Genomic DNA, 21,068 nt, shown 5'->3' with positions numbered 1-21,068 from the left:
GATGAAATTAAATCAATGGTTGGCCAATTAGTGCAACAAATGGCAGCATTAGGAAATGGTCAGTCCACACAGTTAGAACGATCACGCCCGATCACCAGAGTGAAGTGTTATCAATGTGGACGCAAAGGACACTATAGCAGGAATTGCAGACAGCGGTCTTGTTCTCCAAACCCGCAGTGCCGACGAAATCAGGACATTAGAACAAATCACCGGAACTCCTCTGTTAAAAGAAACATTACGTGTTATAATTGTGGACGTAAAGGACATTACCGCTGGAATTGCAGACAGCAGTCTCGTTTACCGACCCCGCAGAACTGGCGTAACCACGAGCAGGAAATGAAGAACCCGGATGGACATTTACCGGGATATGTAGAGGACCGTCAAGCTTTTGATAGTGACTTAAGGTACCGGAAAGGACAAATTCATAATGGTTGGAAGATTGGTCAAATCGCGAAGGTGACAGATAAAGAGGCTACAAAAAGAATGAAGAGCAGCGTTTCTAAGGAAGACATAATAAAAGGACAGCGCTCAGACTCTGATTTGAAAGTAATCAGAAGATGGTTGGAGAAGGATTTGAAACCGGATTGGCAACAGATTTCCAGATATGGACCAACAGTAACGGGTTACTGGTTGCAGTGGAATTCGCTTCGACTACTGCGGGATGACTTAATTACTCGCAAATGGGAAAATCCAGACGGAAAACGCTTTGTTTACCAAACAATAGTGCCCAATTCCTGTAAAGAGAATGTACTGCGAGAACTACATGACAATCGCGGAGGAGGACACTTTGGAGTAAACCAGACTTTGGCTAGAATAAGAGATCGATTTTACTGGATTAACTTCAGAAAGGACGTTGAGGAATGGTGTAAACGGTGTGACCAGTGTTCGTTACAGAAGGGATCCAGCACAATTCAGGAACTTGAGAGAGAGAAGATGAAACCAAACAACAACCGTATGAAGATGACACTGGACCACGGACCAGCTGGTGGCAATTATAAGGAAGGTGATGCTGTGTGGATGTTTCAACCCAGGAGGAACAAAGGTTTTAGTCAAAGATGGCAACAACACTGAGAGGGACCTTACAATGTGGTAAAAAGGTTAAACAACGTCGTGTACAGAGTCCAACGCAGCCCCAAAGGCAAGATGAAAATTGTCCATCTGGACAGACTCAAGAAATACCAGGGACTAGATGAAGCGGATCGGGACGATCAGCTTTAAGAGGGGGGCAGTGTTGCGGTTTGGGCCTACTATGCTCGATACTTCTGAACGAGCACTCGATTCCGAATGGAATCGAAGCGCCGCAGTATCTGGTCGGGCGTGAGTTAAAGTAGGCCACAGTTAGGAAGCGACACAGCCAGAAGCATCTTCAATGTTCGACGTAAATCGCGAAGCGTTTCTAGAACGTGGTTTACCGAATATAAAAGAAGCGGTTTCAGACAGTGGAGTAGTGAATTTGGGAACGCAGTAAAGTTTAAATAGTGGAATTGTAGTAGTGTTTTTAGGAGCTGAATTAATTATTGTACGGAGTGTTTTGAAGTGTAACAAATTTATTAATTGTTGAGTTAAATAGACTTTGTGTAAACCCACGGAAAAACCATAACAATATGTTTAGTGCAAACTAGTGTATTTTCGTACTGTTTGATAATAACACCATAGAGCAAGTTACAAATTGTATTACATCTACTCGTATACTTACAAATCGAAAAAGCCATTTGGAATAACATATTTAAGACAGACTTCTTATGTTTGTTAAAAAAACTGGAAAAACCAATACCCATTACTGTTCAATTTTATCCTGTCTCAATACATTACAGCTCGTATACTGACTTAAATGGAGTAAATGCACTCTTGCAAAAATAAACGTGATTCCAACGGCAATAAATACTAAAAAGGACGAGCAGGAATAATTGCTTACTTAAAATATAAATCCCGACCGAGGAAATCCGATAAATCAAAGCTGTTCCGATCGCAGTTGGAGATGTGTATGACCGGGAGGTACAGAGGCGAAGAACACGCTTTCAGACTCGAAAAGACTTCGTGAAAAGGGCAAGCTTGGGAAAAATCATCGAGCGAGATGCAAAATAGTGCTTGAAGAGCACTCACTATACAGCCTTTACTTGCACACAATGCCACAATTATTTTCTAATCCCATCGAAGATATTCCAATTGTAGATAGTGTCACACAGCGTAACAAAAGGTACAATCGAAGAAACTAAAATGGATGACTTTGCTATTACCTGACAAACCTCAAGTAATGTAATCACCAGGTTTCGAGCGATTTAAGCGAACCAGGTGCAAGGTTCGAGGCCGTTGAAGCGAGGACGTGAAGACCAATATACCGTGAACTGGTACCGCCAGACTGAAAAGAATGGCGTACCCATGGTACCCGGTCGAGAATTAAGTGCTCTTTCGTTTTTATTTGCCCGCATTCCCCGTATTATTGGACGCCAATTAACTTGGATTTTCGTTATTTTTATTCGACTTTTTATCGTACCTACATCAGGCTCGGTTTAATCTCCGTAATTATTCTGATCGGTATTTTTAGATGGACGTTTCAAACCACTTTGAGAATGCAAGAATAATTATGTAAGTAGTAGTATAGTTGGATTAAATGTCAGAGATAGAAGATGACTTGCTTCATATCAAAAATTACACGATTATAAATCAATGAGGCAAAGATGGAGAAAAACTTAGTAAATGACATGTGTCATTCTGTCAAAACGGATGTGACGTCGTTTAACTGTAAAACACATAACCACTTTATCAGAAAGACTGATTGATATCTTTGGAGTAACTGTCAAATTACGTCACATTTGCTCTGACAGCACTTGTCACTTTCGAAGTTTTCTCCATTTTTTCGAGAGATAATTTTGATGATTTCCTTCCTATCAATTTTGACCAATCGCTATCAAGAATTAGTATAACAAATGTAAATTTTAAGTGGAAAAATCACTTAACAACTGTCAACTTAGCTGTCAGCAGTTTTTCCGGAAAAAAATTCGAAAAAATGTCACACTACTCACAGCAACATAAAGAATAGTGTTACCCTTTCTAGCTTGAAAGTTATTGTTCTTATTAATTATTGTTCTTATTGTTTTAATTAAAATAAAATGTTTATTTAACTCAGGAAATAATTTTACCAAATATCCTTCGTGCATCTAATTTTCCTGTGGAAAAATTGGAATACTCGTTTCTAAGTAATTTGTTAAAACAAAAGAAACTCGTTTTTCCGAATTTTTCCGGAAAAATTAAATGCACTGGGGATATTACCCCCGAAATGTCCATACCTGTTTATTGTAGCGGGTGGGCAACTAAGTATTCTAACAAATTTTACAAAAGTATTTCCTTTTTCATTACACGTCAAACAAAAATCTTACGCTAAGAAATAGATATGAAGAAAAAATAATGATAAGAGATTTAAAACTGATTTGTGGTGATTTTATGAAGCTAGTTTAGTCAAACATGGGCAAAGTTTTGAGACGGATAGCCTCGGGACGGTCATATTTAAAATACAAAATTTACACCCCTAAAAAGACAACATGACCCAAATAAAAAGTCATTTATTTCCACTTTCCCGACTTTCATATCATTTTCTCCCACGACCAGCCACTAAAAATTCATGAGCTATATTTTTATACCATTAATGCGGCTCCTTATAAAAGGGAACGTTGATCAAACATTTTTTTCTCCCAGCTCCGGACTGGGTGGCATGAATTTCATTTTTATATATCCTCTCTCCCACCAACGGCCATGTTTTGTGCTTCGAATCCCGATCCGAAAAGAAAAGATTAAAAAAGCAAACAAGCGTTAACGGTCAGCCTGACCAAGTGGAAATCGAACAGCGCCACTGAGAAAATGGGGGCGAGGGAACGAGAGGGATTAAAACTGACCGGAAAGCCGATCGAGGAAAAAAGTTGCCGGGAACCTGGAGTTGAATTTATGATACTTCGAGACTTTCAAGCAAGGAATTTTCCAATATAATTGTCCAAGTCCGGTAATAAAATAATCAAAACATTTGCCCGGAAAATCGCAGGTTTAACTAACTGCTGGAAATTGGCAGACAAACAATATCAGCGGTCCTTATCTCCTAATGTGGCTCCAATTCATCTTTTTTAACGACTATTTATCTCGCATTTATCCTCAAACTGCGGCTTAAAGCAACGCGAATAGGTCGTTCCCGAGTTTTAAAAAGCTTTTTAGACCGAAACACATTTCTTTTTGGTCCGAGATACAAATGCAAGGTACGTTGGTTTTAGCTTAAATTGCTCTATGCAAAGAGCTATTTTTCTTTTAGTTAAAAACAGTAAAACTCTTTACTCCGGTTAAGGCGATTAAAGCTATTTGCCTTTTGAACAAATTGGTTTAAGGTTGTTCGTGGCGTTTATCTCTTGTTGTCTGCTTTGCGGTGTATTTTGATAATTTTTCACTTTAATTCAGTGTTTATCCTTCTTGTTAAAAATTTTATTTAAAATAAAAAATAGGCATATTAACAACCTTTTGAAATAATCGATTGTAGCGAAGACCACCAGAGATGATGAATTAATTAATCATGCAGTCAACTTAGTCGAAGACATTAAATTTCTCGTATTACCTGTATAGCATACAAAGACCTGTTCTATTAACTTAGGGCTACGTCAAGTATAAGAAAGATCAACGAATACAAGTTCTTTGGAAAGTTAGTTTAAAAGTTGTCTGAAAGTAGCTAAAACGCGGTTATGTAGCAAAAGTTAATTTAATAAGTGCAGTAACTTGAAAATTGAGACTTACTGCAACTACTCAACATGTGCACTGAAGATTCTAATAAAACATTCAAAATACACTCTAAAATGATTGTACAAATATCATGCTGATTATATTATTTAAAACAGTCTCTTGTCATGAATCACGGTCATATACAATTTTCATCGTTTTCTCAAAAATTTAGTGCGTATACATTTCACTAGCTTTTGCCTTTTTCCTTATGATATTTCTCAAATATTTAACAAACGAGTAAGAACTTACTATCTTGAAGGGCTAGTAAACCCACCTTTTCTTATCTGTCTTCTGCTAATGCTCCGCTACTTTTAAAAGGTCAGAAACGAGGGTTTTTACAAGAAACAACTGGTGGATTTACACCTTTTAGAGCAGGAGGTTTTGAGCTTCTAGACCATTACTATATTCTAGAGCCTAATAAATGGTTCCTACATTGCTCCTACGAAAAACAGTTTGTTTTCAACCAGGTATGTAATAACGTTATTTCTTATGTGTAAATCAAGTGGAAAGATGAAAATTACCTGCCTTTACTTTCCACCCGGGTGAATGTCAATATGCGTTTTGTCATATCTGGGCTTACTTTTTATAGTTAAGAGACTGTGCCGCCACCTCTGCAACAGCTCGCAGCTCAGGTGATGATGAGTAACATCTGCATCTTCAGAAATCTCCATGTTAAAAGCACTTTAAGAAACGTTTCAGCTCAAAATATTAAAGACGGAATAGCACAATAATGACGTTGTCAAGATTGTAAACAAATCACCAGTCGTTTATTATAGTTGAAGTCATAACTACTCATACACCTATACTACCTTATTGTTAGAAACCATTAGCAATCAATATTTCAACTGAATGATTTATTAAAAGTTCGATGAGATTTTGATAAATGGTTGAAAATAAAATAGTATACAAACCACGGTAGAAAGTATACAAAACACGGTAGAAACACTTTCCACCTGAGTATGTAATATACTATTTAAGCTTTTAACTCATCACCATCTGATTTTCTTAACCTTTTTTTCTTAAGTGACGACAGATATGTCTCGATTTAAATTCATAAGTTAGCAGAGAAGAATGGCTGATCTTCCAAAATTGTAGTCAAAATCAGAAATCCGTAGGCATTTAAGTCGTTTCCAGTCTAGTTTGAGTGAACACTGGCAACATTGGTAACCAGTTTCAAAACAAGCTTAATTTGGATACTGAAGAGACCAGAGCCTGAAAACTCTAACCCCATTCTTGTTGAATTGCTAAAGGCAAAAGTTTGTGGTTAATCTGATTAATGCAACCAATACATTTACCAAGCTGGGAAAAATGAACTACAGCAAAAACCATATAATCAATGGGCATCTTGCTGACTAAACATAAATTGGGTCTTGACGGAGAAGCCAGTTATCTCAAAGTTTTAAAGATAGTGAAGTTTTCAGGAGCAATAAGTAAATCTAGTTCTTCATCTCTTACATAAGAACTAAAGAAGAATATTGCTAGAAAAGCTCACTGACGACAAATTACAACCACCTCCAGCTTCAAATAACTACCTAAAGTAGTGAAGAAAAGTCACATCACAACTGTATTTTTTATAATCAATATTTCTGTTTGACATCAACACTGAATTCTTTATGAGCAAAATACGAGTATAATTCACGAGAAATCAAATCGTCTTCCACTTCCAGACATCCCCGCATATCTAAGCTTCAGTTAAGCTGGCATATTTCGGGCACACGTGCTTCTTACTCCCTTTAATAAGCTTCCGAGTAGCGGTAAAACTCATCTCATTCGCACGACACCTGTCTCTTTTCCGCTTAACAACGCATCAACAAAAATCAACATTTACCAAAAGACATGAAATATGTTTTAAGGGGAATGATTCAGTAGGGGAGCAGTGACGTGGGACGAAGATGTTTTCACTCATCTGGCTTGTCGGTTAAATAGAACGCGCGCCACTGGCCCTCGATAAAAGTTCCATATATCGAAATATGATCTTCATCCACTATATTGACGCAAATCCCCCTAAACATCCCTCTTAGGCAATATAAAAACTGTCGCACGCTCTTTTAATCTGATTTCGCGCTTCCATGTTTGACGACAAACAAAGGACAGTTCATGCGACACTTCATACTTTATGTGGCCGGACAAAGGAGGATATATTGCGGGACAGATATGGGGGACCTTTTGTGAGTGGTCGAATCTAATATTAGTTGACAAATGATTGGACATCCTGGACTTTTTAATTTTAAACCGGCGTGCCATCCGTTATGAATATTATGCACGAGTGTAACCAGAAAATCTTCGTTTGCGCCCTTTTAATTTAGTTTATAGCCTTTTTTTGGCTACTAAAAATACTTGAAGAGTTGCAATTTTAGCTTAACTTGTTCGCGACAGAAAACAGAACAGTTATTCACCAGTTGAGACTTTCATACCCACCCCGAAACCAAACTAAGTAATAAAAATGAGTCATGTGCCATAAATACTTAACCCAACAAACAAAGTTCCCATAATTCCTTCGAGTAGCAACGCCCATTCCCATTTTCCTATTTTTGATTGCGAGTTACGATTGGGAACATCGGGGACAGGGCTCATCGTTCGGGAGCGAGGGTCCAAAATAATGGACTTCCTTGCACTGTTCGGGACGCTTAGCATAATCTGGACGAGATTAGAATAAGACTAGGTTTTCCATTTGAAATATTATTTCACGGAAATGGGAGTTTTGGGCTGGCGCCCACAACTTTCGGATCCTAGTCTAGCACAGTCTGATCAAGAATCTGGTACATAAAAGGTGCCATAAATCACGAGACTAAATTTGAGAAAAAGGACGAAAAATGCTTTCATTTGGTACTTTTAGTAAATTGAGGCTTAACCTAACAAAACCTATTAAACACTCAAAGTTGGTAGGGAACAAAATAACAATTACAATAGAGTGAAAACTGACAGGAGCATATTTACCTAGTCTATTTTTTGTTTTAAGACACTCTCGATTTTCCTGGTATGTGAAGTGACAAAATGTACAAATTAACTAATTTGGTAGGAATTAGGAATAATACATTTTGTCAAAAGTGCAATTATGTATTTTTTGTATTTTACTCCAAAAAGGTTAAAATGCACAGCAAAGAGTATATTTATATTAAATCAAAATGGAAAAAATGCAATTTTTGTCAAAATTTTTCAACTTTAAGATCGTTAAAAACGTTTTATTCACCTACGATCAAAATTCAGATAAATAATAAGTTAAGTATAACCGTAAGTGTGTTTTGACTGAAAAAACGAACAAAAACGAGTAGGAAATTATTAGATTATTACACAAGTTTAAACTTACTTTAACCAACCCAATGTCAAGATACTGTAAGGCAGTGTAAGACAATCAATGAATGAATCATAATCATATTGAATTCTTCGTCGTTTCATATGTTCGGTGAAACGTTAGGTATTACTCTTTTGCCTTACATTAGAGACTTAAAAATGACACAAATTGAAAGCTTTTGCTTTTTATTTTATTAATTTTTACGTCAAAACGTTTAGGAAAGAAATTGAGGGTGAAAATTGACATAAAACCCAGTTTCTGCATAAATTCAATTGTTTTAAAAACATGCATATTTTACAAGACTTTTATACCAGATTTTATGCTTTATTGAGGTAGTTTTGTTTTTATTTTGCTCTTAATCTGTTTGATTTTTGTATAATACCTACCTACATTTTATACTTGAAGGGTACCAAGCGCAGGAAGTTATTATATTTAATAAATCAATAAATATTATGCTAATTTTAAAAAAAAAAGCAGATGTACTAGTAAACTTTTGAAATAAAAATTTATATTTTGATGATAATGAGTAATACCATGTGGTAATGTCATTATTCCTCACACCTTTAATCATACTGCAGAAATAGGTACATTAAAAAATCATGTTGAAGTAATTTTATTGATAATATAGTGAGTAATAAGAAATTACCTGTGGTTTCCAGATTGTCATGCACTTTTCTAACACCCTGTATCCCTGTATAATTCAAATGTTATTACTTACATTCTCATCAACAACTGATTTTCATCTGTAAATTAAAGGAAGGGAGTTATCAAGAGAAAGGTATGCAGAATGTGACAGGAACCTGCCATAATCAAGTCTTCTGTCACGTTCTCTCAGCACTTCTCTTGAGAATCCTGTTCCTTGCTTTCAAGAATTGGCACCCTGATTAGTTGAGTGCTCACGTGACAGTGACATATTCTGACGTCTAGCCATTGACTATACATATTTCTCTGATTATTACTTAGTTAAGAGATTCTGCCTGAATTCAACAAAACAGCTATTTTAAAATATTTAAAACAAACATTCAAATAACAGTTTATTAATATCAAAAAAAAAAAGAATTTCTTACACTTTATGTAAGTAATGTAAACAGATATTTCTTGCCTGCAAACATGCGCAAAAATGTCATATAACTCTGGTGATAAGAAAAAAAATTATAACAGTATTAATCTGATGGGTATACACAGGAAATGGCATCACACAACACAAAAGATGAAATTTGGAAGTATTTGACTTTATTAGCATGGAAAATGGGTTTATATTTTTTTGTCCCTGTATATAATTGTTTATTTTACCCCAGGAAAGCGGTTTAAATCGCAGTTTAGAACTTTTGGCAATTTTAGGGTTGTGACGGTGGTCAAGAAAAGTATTGTATTCATAACTCCTTAGTAGTTTCTTTAAAATGTGAATTAAAGTGTAGATAATACTTTTCAGTATTTAAAGTTATGAAACAGTAGGTAATTTTCTAAACCTAAACCATCAAATCTACTTGGTACTACGATGGTAGTATTTAAAAGTTAATAAAATCAAAATTATGAATACCACACTTTGCTTTGACAACTTACTACTTCCAGTATTATTGGTCAGGTAATCACGTATGTTCAAGGTTTTTGTGTAGTAATTTAAATTAACTAGCAGAATTTCTACCAATTGCAAGACCATAAAATACATAATTAAACATAATGTTTATTTTTGGAAACATAAGTTTTAGAACGTCACAATATGAAAACTAAGGCAAAATTATTCATACTTTTAACAGTTCAGCTTCTGTAATAATACTTAATGCGTTTAGCGTCCTAATAATCAAATAAATTTAATTTAAGTGGTACTTACCTAATATTGACCATTAAATTGTATTAAAATCCTCAATGATAAAAGGGCACCATTCACAATAACATCACAAGTCTCATCACCAAAGTACGGTGCGTTTTTCACGCAACCAAAAATCAACACTTAATATTTTTTACGTAGGTACCGGGTACTGCCCAGCTGCTTTTCTTCTACAATAACAATAGTTTAGCATCGAACCCATTGAAAGTGAATCAAACGAGGTAGAACATCCTTAAACATGCTCTGTTCGAAAGTTAGGTAACACAATCCAACTGAATAGTGACGTAACACTTAGGGACGGTCCGAATTCACTCAAAAACCGTAGGAATTCGAAGAAATTTCCACTAAATGAACATATTTTACCGGCGATATACGGAACCAAAATTTCGCGTAACCCAAACCTAAAGGAAGGTAAATACGAACTGAATTTTGTTTAGGAGTACGACACCGCTAGCCGCTAGATCGGTGGGTTCGGATTTGAAACGAACGCGCCCGAAACGGGAACAGCGTGCATGCGACCAGAGGGTGAAGTTTTCAGGAAGGGAGTTTTTCAAATCCCCCTCTCCCTTTACGTCAGGTTCAAGGGACAAACGTATGCCTTCTTGCTGTGTAATTATGCACTTGAACGTTATTATACGCCAAATCCATCGATTCCGGGGTTTTTCCCATTGTTTGCACAATCGAATTTCAACGAGAACGCTCTTCTAGATTAGGGGGTAGATTGCCATTGAGTCGGCGTCGCAACATTTACAAGCTTCTGTCAAAATTCCTATTAGAGATATCTTCAGCACAGTCACCACGTTTACACCGCGAGGACTAAATTGGTACAAAGATCAAATTGAGTACCAATTAAATTTGGTACATCTGTGTTAACACCTAAGTTTTCAAGGTGTTTTTCAATTCAAAAGGGAGCAAATTTTGATTGATATTTTTGATAGAAAACAGCTGTTCTGAAACCACCATGAAACCACAGCAACAACTTGGTTGAGAGTGAGTTACAGGGTTTCAGTTATTTGGATATACCAAATAAAAATTAGTGTTTTAACTACAGTAGTGTCTGCAAATTAAACAAGCATCAGTTGCTAAGAAAAACAAGTTCTTCAAAAAGAGCATTTAAGAAACCTTCTGTTAATGGACACAAGTCATTATGATGTTATTCCCCTTTTAATTACAAACAACAGGATTTATAGTAAAATACGCAGCTCAGAAAACTGAGAATTAATTGTAAATAAAAAATATACTGATCAAGACTGAATAGAAAACTTCAGAATGACAGAAGGTTTTGTTTGAAATTTGGTACTCCAACTAGTACTTAAGTGTTTACACCGTAAAAAAATGATTTAATTTATTATACCTCCTTTTCTCCGCACCAAATTCAAGGTCCAAAGTGTTTACACCGTCAACAAAGTAGTTGTGACGTCATTTGATACCTGGACCAAATATTTGGACCTCGCGGTGTAAACGTGATAAATGACGTAATTTGACAGCTGGTCAAATTACCGTTTTGCCAAAATCCTCTATGACCATTTTCAATGTGCCAAAGGCCTCTAAATGCTACTGAGAACCTTCTTAAAAGAGCCAGAGGGTTCTAAAAGATTTAAATTGAGAGAGACTTTCTAAAAAGTGCCATAACCCTCTACAAGTGTTTTAAACCTTCCCATAACTGTTTCAAATTGCCAGAAACCTCTAGAACCAGTGTCAAAGACATCTAAATCCTACTGAGAACCTTCTTAAAAGTGTCAGAGGGTTCTAGAAGTGTTTTAAACCTTCCTAGTATTGTTTTAAATTATCAGAGGACTCTAGGACCGTTTTGAAAATTCCATAGACCTCTAAATGCTATTGAAAAAGCGTCAGAACCTTCTACAAGTGCTTTAAACTTTTCAAGAAGTGTTTTAACATGTCACAGGCCTCTAGAACCGTTTTAAATGTGCCAGATTCTCTAAATTTTACTGAGAACCTTCTTAAAACTGTCAGAAGATTCTAGAAGGTAGAAACTACTAGAAGTCTCTAGGACCATATTGAAAGTTCCATAAACCTTGTAACGAAGTTACTAATTTTTGTTTTGTTCTACCGATTTTACCGTTCAACAGGGTAGAATCCCCTTTTCCAAGTTTTCGCGCCCTGTTTTACTTTCTGTTTAGACAATGAGACTTTTGCTGGCCCTTCTACCGACAATTACTCACGCCGAAGTGTCCTGCAGAGGTGGAAGCAACATACAAGATGAAAAAAGGCCTGCAAGGGCTCGTGGAGACTCCCTTTGATGATCCACCTGTTAGTATTTACCTTGTTCTAACTCTTGTGAATACCATGAAACTACGAAAACCGTACAAAATGCTGCCCTGTTACCGTACCGCCCGTTTTCCCTTGTTTGAAAACCGCTTCTTTGCATTTCGCGTTTTATTACTTCTGCTACTTAACATAAAGTTATCTTTTTCTGTGTTTAAGAGTTTTGTTTGTTTTTGCTATTTTTTTTTCTAATAAATTGTTTTACCGTCTAGGTTGCCTTATTGAGTGGAAAACATTACCCTGATTAAAAGCTTCCCGAAGGCAATAGTGATCCTACTGTCACTTTATAACCCAAAAAACAAAGACAAACCTGACCGACCAAAAGGTATTTGGTGGAAAATACCCTGCAGGTAAGAAAAGAACGTACAACATACAACTGTTGTAAACCTTCTAAAAATTTGTTTAATTGTTGGTATACAAACTTTTATTGATCCCTTAAGTTATGACCTAAAACTATAATCATTTTGACAATCAATCCATATCACATTTTTAATCACCGACATACGTTTTTTGCTAGTGCTGGTGACGCAACAGTCAGAAGTTACTGGAACTGATAACTAATAACTGTTACCACACTAGTATACTTTTCATATACTGAGCTTTGATCTAATTACGTTTTTTATTTATCCAAAACCATCAAATTGAAAAATCTCGCCTTGACAGTAAGAACACAAAAATGACATATGACGACCACAAAATGTTGACAATACACGATACAATAAAAAAAAGACACAGTCTAAATCAAACTTAACTTGAGCTTGGCTTAAATGACAGTAACAATTTCTGTTCAAGTTTTTACTGCCAGTATTATGATTATTAACAAAAATAAAAGCAATACTTACATCAAAAAGCTAAATATTTAATAATAACCACATTTACCACTACAAAAAACACCTGTAAATTACTTTTAAGTGCTAAAACTGAGTTACACAAATCAGTGCTGCACTGCCTACACTCAGTTCGTATACTACCCCTTACTTCCTTGTTTTTCACTATAAGATTTTCGCATGTATCGTTCAAATTTTTTGCACTACACCTTCTAGTATATGTTGTACTATTACTAGAATCTACAACAGTTAGGCAATTAATTTTAGTTCTAGTTTACTATACCTGTTAGTTACCAGTTTCTCTAACAAACATACAGGCGTATTCTTTTTTTTCAGTTGCGTTATCATCAATAGTGTAAATTGATTGGTTGCAATTTGTTATAGAGACTTTGGTACTATCGAACGGTTCTCCACAAGAAGTTAAGTCACTCTGAGTACACTCATAACACTTTAGTGCTGTCACTAAAATTAATTAGTACTTATTATCTAAAATATGTTAGTGTTGTATTGCTTACCTTGCATAAAAGCACCACCAGCCAAGAACATCAACACAAATACTGTACAAATCGACATATTTCACTAGCTGTTTCACTGGTACTTCTGATGAACCGATTTCAACTCGTAGTACAGGTACGAAACATACTTATTCATCATTTTCGGAAATAACGACACGGTAATTACGTAGGGATTTCCTGCTTGTTGCAATTACTTATGTAAATATAATGATGATTTAGTTTGTTCACTGCGTAATCGCAAGAAAACGTGTCTCAATATAGAGGGTGTGTAATAACCCACTCTCATTACATATGTATACTAACTTTTTTCCAGAACAATACTATAGCGTTTTTAGAGCGTTTATCGATGGTAAATCTACGCGATATTGCACGCAATCGTTTCGAAACGCATTTGCTGATGACATTTTAATTATTAAAAACAATCAATGATTCCCCTGTCCCCCCTCTACTCTTTCATGTTTCATAAATACACATTGCGGTTGAAACGCTCGCTCACTCCTTTGACTGCTTTATTATAGCTGTTGGATATTCATAAACTTTTGTTGTGTAGAAATAAAAAAATAAGTCAATTTGAAAAGTGAAGTTGGTTGCATAAAAGCGATACCTATAACAAAAAACAAAGTAAAATAAGATGACGTAACCATAAACTACCTTTGTATTCCGTTGTTACATTATTTCATTTTAATTTGATTTTGGTATAGATATTACAGTTTTTGTTTGAATCATTCTCAACATATTTTTGTTTGCAGCTTGATTTTTTAAGTGTGTTTTTTTTTTGGTTCTATCAAATGTTGCTGCTTTAACTTTTCACTTAATTTTTTTATAAATATAAACCCAGCAGAAAAAAAAAATGAAGTTTACACTATCTTAGTTTAGTTTAGTATGCTGTATTTCATAATTACATTGAGTTACACAAAAATGTATAAAACAAAAATAAAATGAAATGACGTCATGGTTCGAGATCTATAAGAAACGTTTTTAATTTTCTTTTAAAAATTTTTTCTACAGTAATCTTCTTAATATCAACATTTAATTTATTATAACATTTGATGCCCATATAATATACACCTTTTTCAAACAATGCTAGCCTATGTTTCGGATAAGGAATGTCACTTGTGCGAGTAGGATAATTGTGATTGACATTTGATACAAATTCAGCTTGGTTTTTAAAAACGAACATAACTATTTCATATATGTATAAAGCGTAAACAGTAAGCAGTCTTTTAGACTTAAATACTCCTCGGCAAGATTGTAATGGTGACATTTTATAAATTATTCTTAATATTCGCTTTTGAGTAACGAAAATGTTTTGAGCTTTAAAGTTTATTCCCCAAAAAATAATACCATATTTCATTGCTCCTTCGAAATGCGCAAAGTAGAGTGTTCTCTTTGCTGCGTAATCCAGATATTTAGAGACTACACGAATACCGTAGCAAACTTTATTAAGTTTATTATTAAGATATTCAATATGATGAGACCAATCTTACGAAGGCGTAGAAGGGCCACAGACGTTATTTTTCTTAAATTTTTACTTCAAACTCAGAAATTAACTAAATTCCGACTTCGAACTCGGAAATTAGTTAAATTCCGACTTCAAACTCTGAATTTAGTTGCAATGTTGTCAAACTGACAAATTCTACTATTTTGGTTCGAAGAGTGTTTTTGCAATGTTGACAAATTAACAAATTCTACTAATTAAAATCAAAGAGTGTTTGCAATGTTGCCAAACTGACTAATTTTACTAATTTGGTTTGAAGAGTATATGCAATGTTATGAAACTGACAAATTCTACAATTTTGGTTTGAAGAGTGTTTCCAATTTGTCCAAACTAACAAGTTCAACTAATTTCTTTGAAGTGTGTTTGCTTGCAATGTTGCCAAATTAACAAACTCTCCTAATTAAGATCGAAGACTTTTTGCAATGTTGCCTAACTGACAAAATTTGGTAATTTGGTTCAAAAGTGCCCTTGCAATGTTATCAAACTAACAAATTTTACAATTTTGGTTCGAAGAGTGTTTGTAATGTAACCAAACCGACAAGTCCGACTAATTTCTTTGAAGTGTGTTTGCAATGTAGCCAAAGTTAACAAATTTTACTAATTTACTTCGAAGAATGTTTGCAATGTTGCCAAACTGAAAAATTTTGTCTAATTTGGTTTAAAGAGCTTTTGCAATGTGACAATGTAAATTCTGAGTTCGAAGTCGGAATTTAACTAAATTCCGAGTTCAAAGTCAGAATATAACTAAATTCAGAGTTCGAAGTCGGAATTTAAGAAAAAAAATGTTTGTGGCCCTTCTACGCCTTCGTACTATCTAGACATTTTTCTTGAACACTTTCAGACCATCAAAATTTTTAGTTTATTAGCAGATTTAGTTACTTTCACTTGTCAAAATACAAATAAAAACTTATTTTCTTAGAAAACGCGTTTTTAGATATGTAATGTTTTATGAAAAAAAAAAAGAGCATATAGTATACTGAGATGTGTTTGTCAATTTGTCAAGAAAGTGACAAACTATCTTTAGACAGTGTGACTTTTACTGATGGCACTTTTCCTCCCTAGGGAGGAAAATACTGTCAGTCTCTCTGGTGGCACTTTCACTCCCTAGGTAGTGAAAGTGATATTTTTATCTCTCAAATGAGGAAGGAAAATTTTATTTTCTATAGGGGTCGTAGAAAAAAACATTATTTTAGACATTATTAGAAATTTTTAGAATTTCAAGAAGTTTGAACGTGTCTACGTGTGTGATTTCATGTTTTAGTTCAGTTTTGAGGAAAACTATATGTGAAATAGTATCTCAGTTATTTGAGAAAATTTAAAAATATATAAAAAGAATAAAATTGTAGGAATATAAAACTAATATTCTACAATATTACTAGATGTCATTATCCCTAGGACTTTCAAAGAAAGATATTAAAAAAATGGCCAAAAATAAAAATGGGAATAATCTTTGTCTTAAGTACGTTCTGTTCCGTAAGACATGGTGGAGTAGTGTATTTCTTGAAAATTAAAAACAAATCATTAACTCGTTTTGTTCAAGCCACCGCCCTCTGTACAAGAAAGCCAAGAAGGTGCATGCCAAAAATTCCAATATGGCCGAAATATGGGATTGACAGTTTGCATTTGTTTGTATTGTGGAAATTGAGTTTTTGGATGATTAAATTAATTTTTAAGGTTTAAAGTCAAGACTTGGGATTACTTGCCAAAGTAATTGTTGTTTATATGTTTATTGTTCTAGTGAAAGTGTAGTTTGTGTTCATTTTATTGTGTTATCACTATTGTTATTGTTCCTTCATTGTTCTATAATTTGTGGTTGGTTTTTTAACTTAAATTCTATTGCCTCTACAATATGCCGTCCACTGGTTGTTTGCCAAATTTCTAAAAGCAATTTGGTGAAAGGCCCAAAAGTGTCAGTCTTTTACTTTCCAAAAGACCCTGCTCGAACCCAACAGTGGTTGAAAGCTTTGAAGTGGAATGATTTTACTCCAACACAATACTCAGTGGTAAGTACAATATGCTTTCTCATTCAGTAAACTTATTGCCTCTTACATACATTGGTATGTGACTTATGTGAGTTACATTTTGAGGCCGCCTGCATTTTGAGAGCAACAAAGGTTTACTCTGAAGAAACAGGACAGCTTTTAGAAGTTTCACTGGCACATTTACATTTTAAAAGAAAGGTCTTGGTAATAATATAAAACCCATTTACCACTTTTGCTTACCTAGATTCAAGGATTTCCAAATTTTCTTTGATTGAGCAGTTTTTACATTAGTTTGTTGTACTTTCCAAGACAAAGGGTTCTAACCAAACTTGCTTTGGCTGGACTTTATTGGATATAAAAAGCCATATCTATACATATCTGGATCAGGAATGAAGCGTTCTTTGATTTTTCACTCACAACTTCTAATCAACTACACAAAAAAATAAAAAAAAACATATTTTCTACTGCATCTCCATAGGTTTGTGTACAAAAAAAAATCCGATAACGCCGCCATTAAAAGTTACATTCTAGGCTTTCTTGTAAAGAAGGCGGTGTTCAAGCCCAATAAAATAATTAACTCTTGGTATAGTTTATTCCAGCAAACTTGCAAATAGAGTTTGTTTTACCGACATTTCAAACTAAGTGTTCCTCTTTACTTCAGTTGATTTCACCAATTTTGCAAGTATACTTATAGTCCATTCCTTAGAAGCTTAAGCTCCAATTGAAAAACAAGAATATCAAACAAACAAACTGAACAGACTTTACTTTCTTATATTATAGGAAACGTCAACGTCAACAAAGCCAACAAACTCTTCTTCTTCTCCTCTTGCAAACTTCTGCAAGAAATTTCAATTTCTTTATAATCTTAAAGCTCTTTAAAAAAAACTCATTAATCGGATCTGTATTACAAGTACTTATTTACTTGAATATTGAGCAAACTTGTTTTTTTTTTTTTTTTTGGAAAAGGGGGCAGCACAAGCACCGACGTACGCAAATGTAGCCCGCGGGTTCTCGCAAGGGTTGTTCGCATTCCCACAAACACATTGAAACGAATTTTCGAATTAGAGCTGCACTGATTCGCACTGGCCAGCCCCAAGGGCAGCCTCCATTTGCTACTAATTCCGTCTGTTTGTGAGAGATTCAACCTTTTACACAGGGCCAGAGGCGCACACAATGTTCATTGGGAGGCAGACGAAAACGTACTAAAAAACGTAATTAAATCCTCCTATGATGTCCTAAATCCACTTTTTCAAATTGAAAATCGGAAGGCTGTTTAATCTCCAGGATGAGTTTTAACGTGATACTTTCTAACCTCTTTTTAGCCTCTGAAGTTTGTTGCATTTTATTTAATTTAGTTTATATTGAGTTGAAATGGGCTGTATACATTAAAATTTCGCTTTTCCTGCCTTCACCATGCAATATGGCCTCAAATTGGACAGATACAAGCCGAATGCATTACGCCGCACCAATAAAATTTCGGAAATAATTGCTCCGGAATGGAACAAACAGACATCCCTGGAAAGTCACGTGCCTTTTACTATGCAAGTAAAGCCCAAGGGTCAATGCGGACGGTTCCTGTTTTAATAAAGGGCATTGTGCCAGTGTCAAATAAATTTACGATTATTGCCCGTCTTGTTCATTATTAACTTGAAAGGCGAGTGCCCTTATGTGGTTTTATATTTTTCATATCAATGCAAAGTGTCATCCAGATAAAATTAGTTTTATGTAATTTCTTATACAAATAATTTGATTAATTAAAATAAGGATCCATAGATAGAAGAAGCTTACTGAATAGTAACAAAAATTAAGTGTTAGGAGGGAGTATGCAAAAAAAAACCAGTCCAGAATAAAACAGGGAGCAGAAATATAAACTAAATTATTTGCTAATATAAATGGCTGGTTTTTTGTTTATTTTTAGTGGTTGCATGAAAAAATATATATGGTACTTAATAGATTTGTTCTCCATACATACCAGATTTATTTCTTTAACTATTTTTTTCAAACTTTTTAGAAACACTTAGAATTGTTTATTATTTATTGACTAAACAAAAAAATACCCAATCACTTTGGAAAAAATTATGAACGAACATTAGTCGGTTTCAGAGTTAATGGATCGGCATTAACATTTCACTACATCGAAACAAGGTACATATTACCGCAAAGTCCCGCGGGTGGCTAATATTCCACTCCATCCATCAAATTTGTTTTTAAAAAAAATGGTGCTCAGCGTTATTACGAGCTGCCGTTCCAAAATTGAAAACAAAAATATCCGGACATTTCGTCGTTATGAATTTTTAACGGGACGCAATTACGGTTTGACTTCTAGAATGGTCTCTACCTGCGATTTTTCATGTTTTTATTAGAATTATAAAAAATTAAAACTGTTTTTTCAACACTGTAGATTAGTCAAAAACAGCAACTTTTCAGCTTGCTGCTTTATCTTGACCAATCACAAACCAACAACAGTGACGCAAATACTGGTGGTCATCTGTTAAGATAATCGCAGTTTTAACTTTGAATCACCCTGTACGTATACTTAATCCTTTTGCGTATGTAAATTCTCAATCCGGATAAGTCTATTATCAATCAATCTATGGTGTGTTTAATTTAAAACGCGCAGCGTCAGTAAATAATAATCGAGCCAATAATTAATGGGAACATAATTCCGGGGGAAATTGAGCGAGATTACATGATTCATGCATTATTTTCTATATTTACATAATTCCGATATGGCTTGATACAGCATCACAGTCTGACGGCTTTCATGTTTGTTTTAATGGAACGTTGTCAGGGTAGCTCTTCGTCGAAGAATATTTTGCAAAAGGTTCAAACCTAGAGAATTTAACCTAAACTTAGTTCTGTATTTATATTACTTTAGAAAATTCCAGTCTTGGACAGTAAGGTTAGGTTAAGTTGGAAAACAAAAATCTGTTGTCAAAAAAGTTGGGAAGAACACAGTGAGAGACTAAATTAAGAAACATGTTTGTGTGAGAAAAATCAAACAAAAATAGGAAAACGATGATAAAAACTATATTGCAGGACTTTGAAAAAAATATATTTCTAATAAATGTGATCACACGAAATTGCTGGAAATAATTTTCAACCTTCCAAACGTCCTATGTAGCATTTGGTTCGCTAAAATGAAATTTCGCCAATAAGTCTTGGAAACGTTGAAGAATCGTAGAAAATTCCATCATTAAGGTATTTTAAAGAAAATTTCCTTAGCTACTGCTCTAGAAAAAGTACTGATGAGTACCGTTCTTGCTCTAGACGGAGCATTTTCCCAAATATCATGTTTTTTTATTAAAATATAAAAAAAAAAAAATAATTTGGCTTTAATGGAGTTTTTTAATTGGCAGTACTTAGTTTACCCAATCTCCATTCGTATTTTAGCATGTTCTGGTTAAACTCTATTTTATTTTTTTTCCTGAAACACCCTCGTAACCACAAAACCATAGCTAGTATGGCGACACTTGAAAAATTCCACGTGCAGGAATTTTTGAGACACCCTGTACTATTCTGCTGATTTTGGAGATGTGTGTATAATCGTCAACATTATGACTATCTAACCCAACAAACCTAACTTCACAATTTTCTAAAAGTGGTGTAATAATTGTTCACTCTGTATATACGAAGTCAGCCATTTTTAAATTTAAGCAAGATAGATCGTCTTATATCAATTTCATTCTCTACAAGATTGTATGTAGGAGTTTTTTTTCTCAAGAGCCTCCTTAAGGATTTAAGAAAGCAAGAAGTGACAGGGTGCACCATAACTGCTTTTCTTAATCTCCATTTCGACTAAGGGTAGCTCCGTTATTTGAGGAGTTACACAAAAGTGCAAATAATGAAAGTGGTAAGAAATTTTATCTTGTATAAGATTGTATAAAGGTGTTTTTTCTTTTAGGGACCTCCCTAAGGAGTTAACAAGGCAATAAGAACCCCAAAAATGTTGCACTTTTGAGGACACACTTAAGAATTTATATCTAAAATAATTTGTACTGCAAACACTGTACATAATAACTTCCAACAACATGGTTTTATTGTGTTTTTCGTAATTAGTACTGCATTATAATCTAATTAATATTGAA

The 21,068-nt window shown here is 34.6% G+C and overlaps 2 protein-coding genes across 3 annotated transcripts in view; both read right to left on the bottom strand.

Annotated features, from left to right (window-relative positions):
* LOC145726647 (uncharacterized) overlaps positions 1-10,314 on the bottom strand; it is a 217,973-nt gene extending 207,659 nt beyond the window's left edge. Inside the window, exon 1 of one of the 2 annotated variants that reach the window (XM_081975846.1) lies at positions 9,876-10,314. In XM_081975846.1, coding sequence (XP_081831972.1) covers positions 9,876-9,889 — 14 coding nt within the window. In that variant the 5' untranslated portion in view covers positions 9,890-10,314. The remainder of the gene's footprint in view (positions 1-9,875) is intronic. The other variant, XM_081975847.1, reaches the window with a different exon arrangement.
* Positions 10,315-12,534: 2,220 nt separating this feature from the next.
* LOC145726283 (uncharacterized) lies at positions 12,535-13,889 on the bottom strand. The gene is made up of 3 exons (XM_081975301.1): positions 13,501-13,889; positions 13,280-13,447; positions 12,535-13,225 (listed from the first exon to the last, which is right to left on the bottom strand). Exons 1-3 carry the CDS (start codon positions 13,556-13,558, stop codon positions 13,002-13,004), a joined length of 450 nt encoding a protein of 149 aa, XP_081831427.1. The 5' UTR covers positions 13,559-13,889; the 3' UTR covers positions 12,535-13,001.
* Between the last annotated feature and the right edge of the window lie 7,179 nt (positions 13,890-21,068).

Source organism: Ips typographus, linkage group LG3 (assembly GCF_016097725.1).
Source record: "Ips typographus isolate SLU linkage group LG3, UJ_Ityp_2.0, whole genome shotgun sequence".
NCBI classification, from domain to species: domain Eukaryota; kingdom Metazoa; phylum Arthropoda; class Insecta; order Coleoptera; family Curculionidae; genus Ips; species Ips typographus.
Note: the sequence above shows the minus strand (reverse complement) of the source record. Positions and strands in the feature narration are given on the sequence as shown.

Excerpts from the sequence above, each read along its gene's own strand:
- LOC145726283 (XM_081975301.1), bottom strand. The coding sequence starts at position 13,558 with ATGTCGATTTGTACAGTATTTGTGTTGATGTTCTTGGCTGGTGGTGCT. Across the intron at positions 13,448-13,500 it reads TGGTGGTGCTTTTATGCAAG|TGACAGCACTAAAGTGTTAT; the intron begins GTAAGCAATACA and ends AATTAATTTTAG. Across the intron at positions 13,226-13,279 it reads TATGTTTGTTAGAGAAACTG|ATTCTAGTAATAGTACAACA; the intron begins GTAACTAACAGG and ends TAACTGTTGTAG.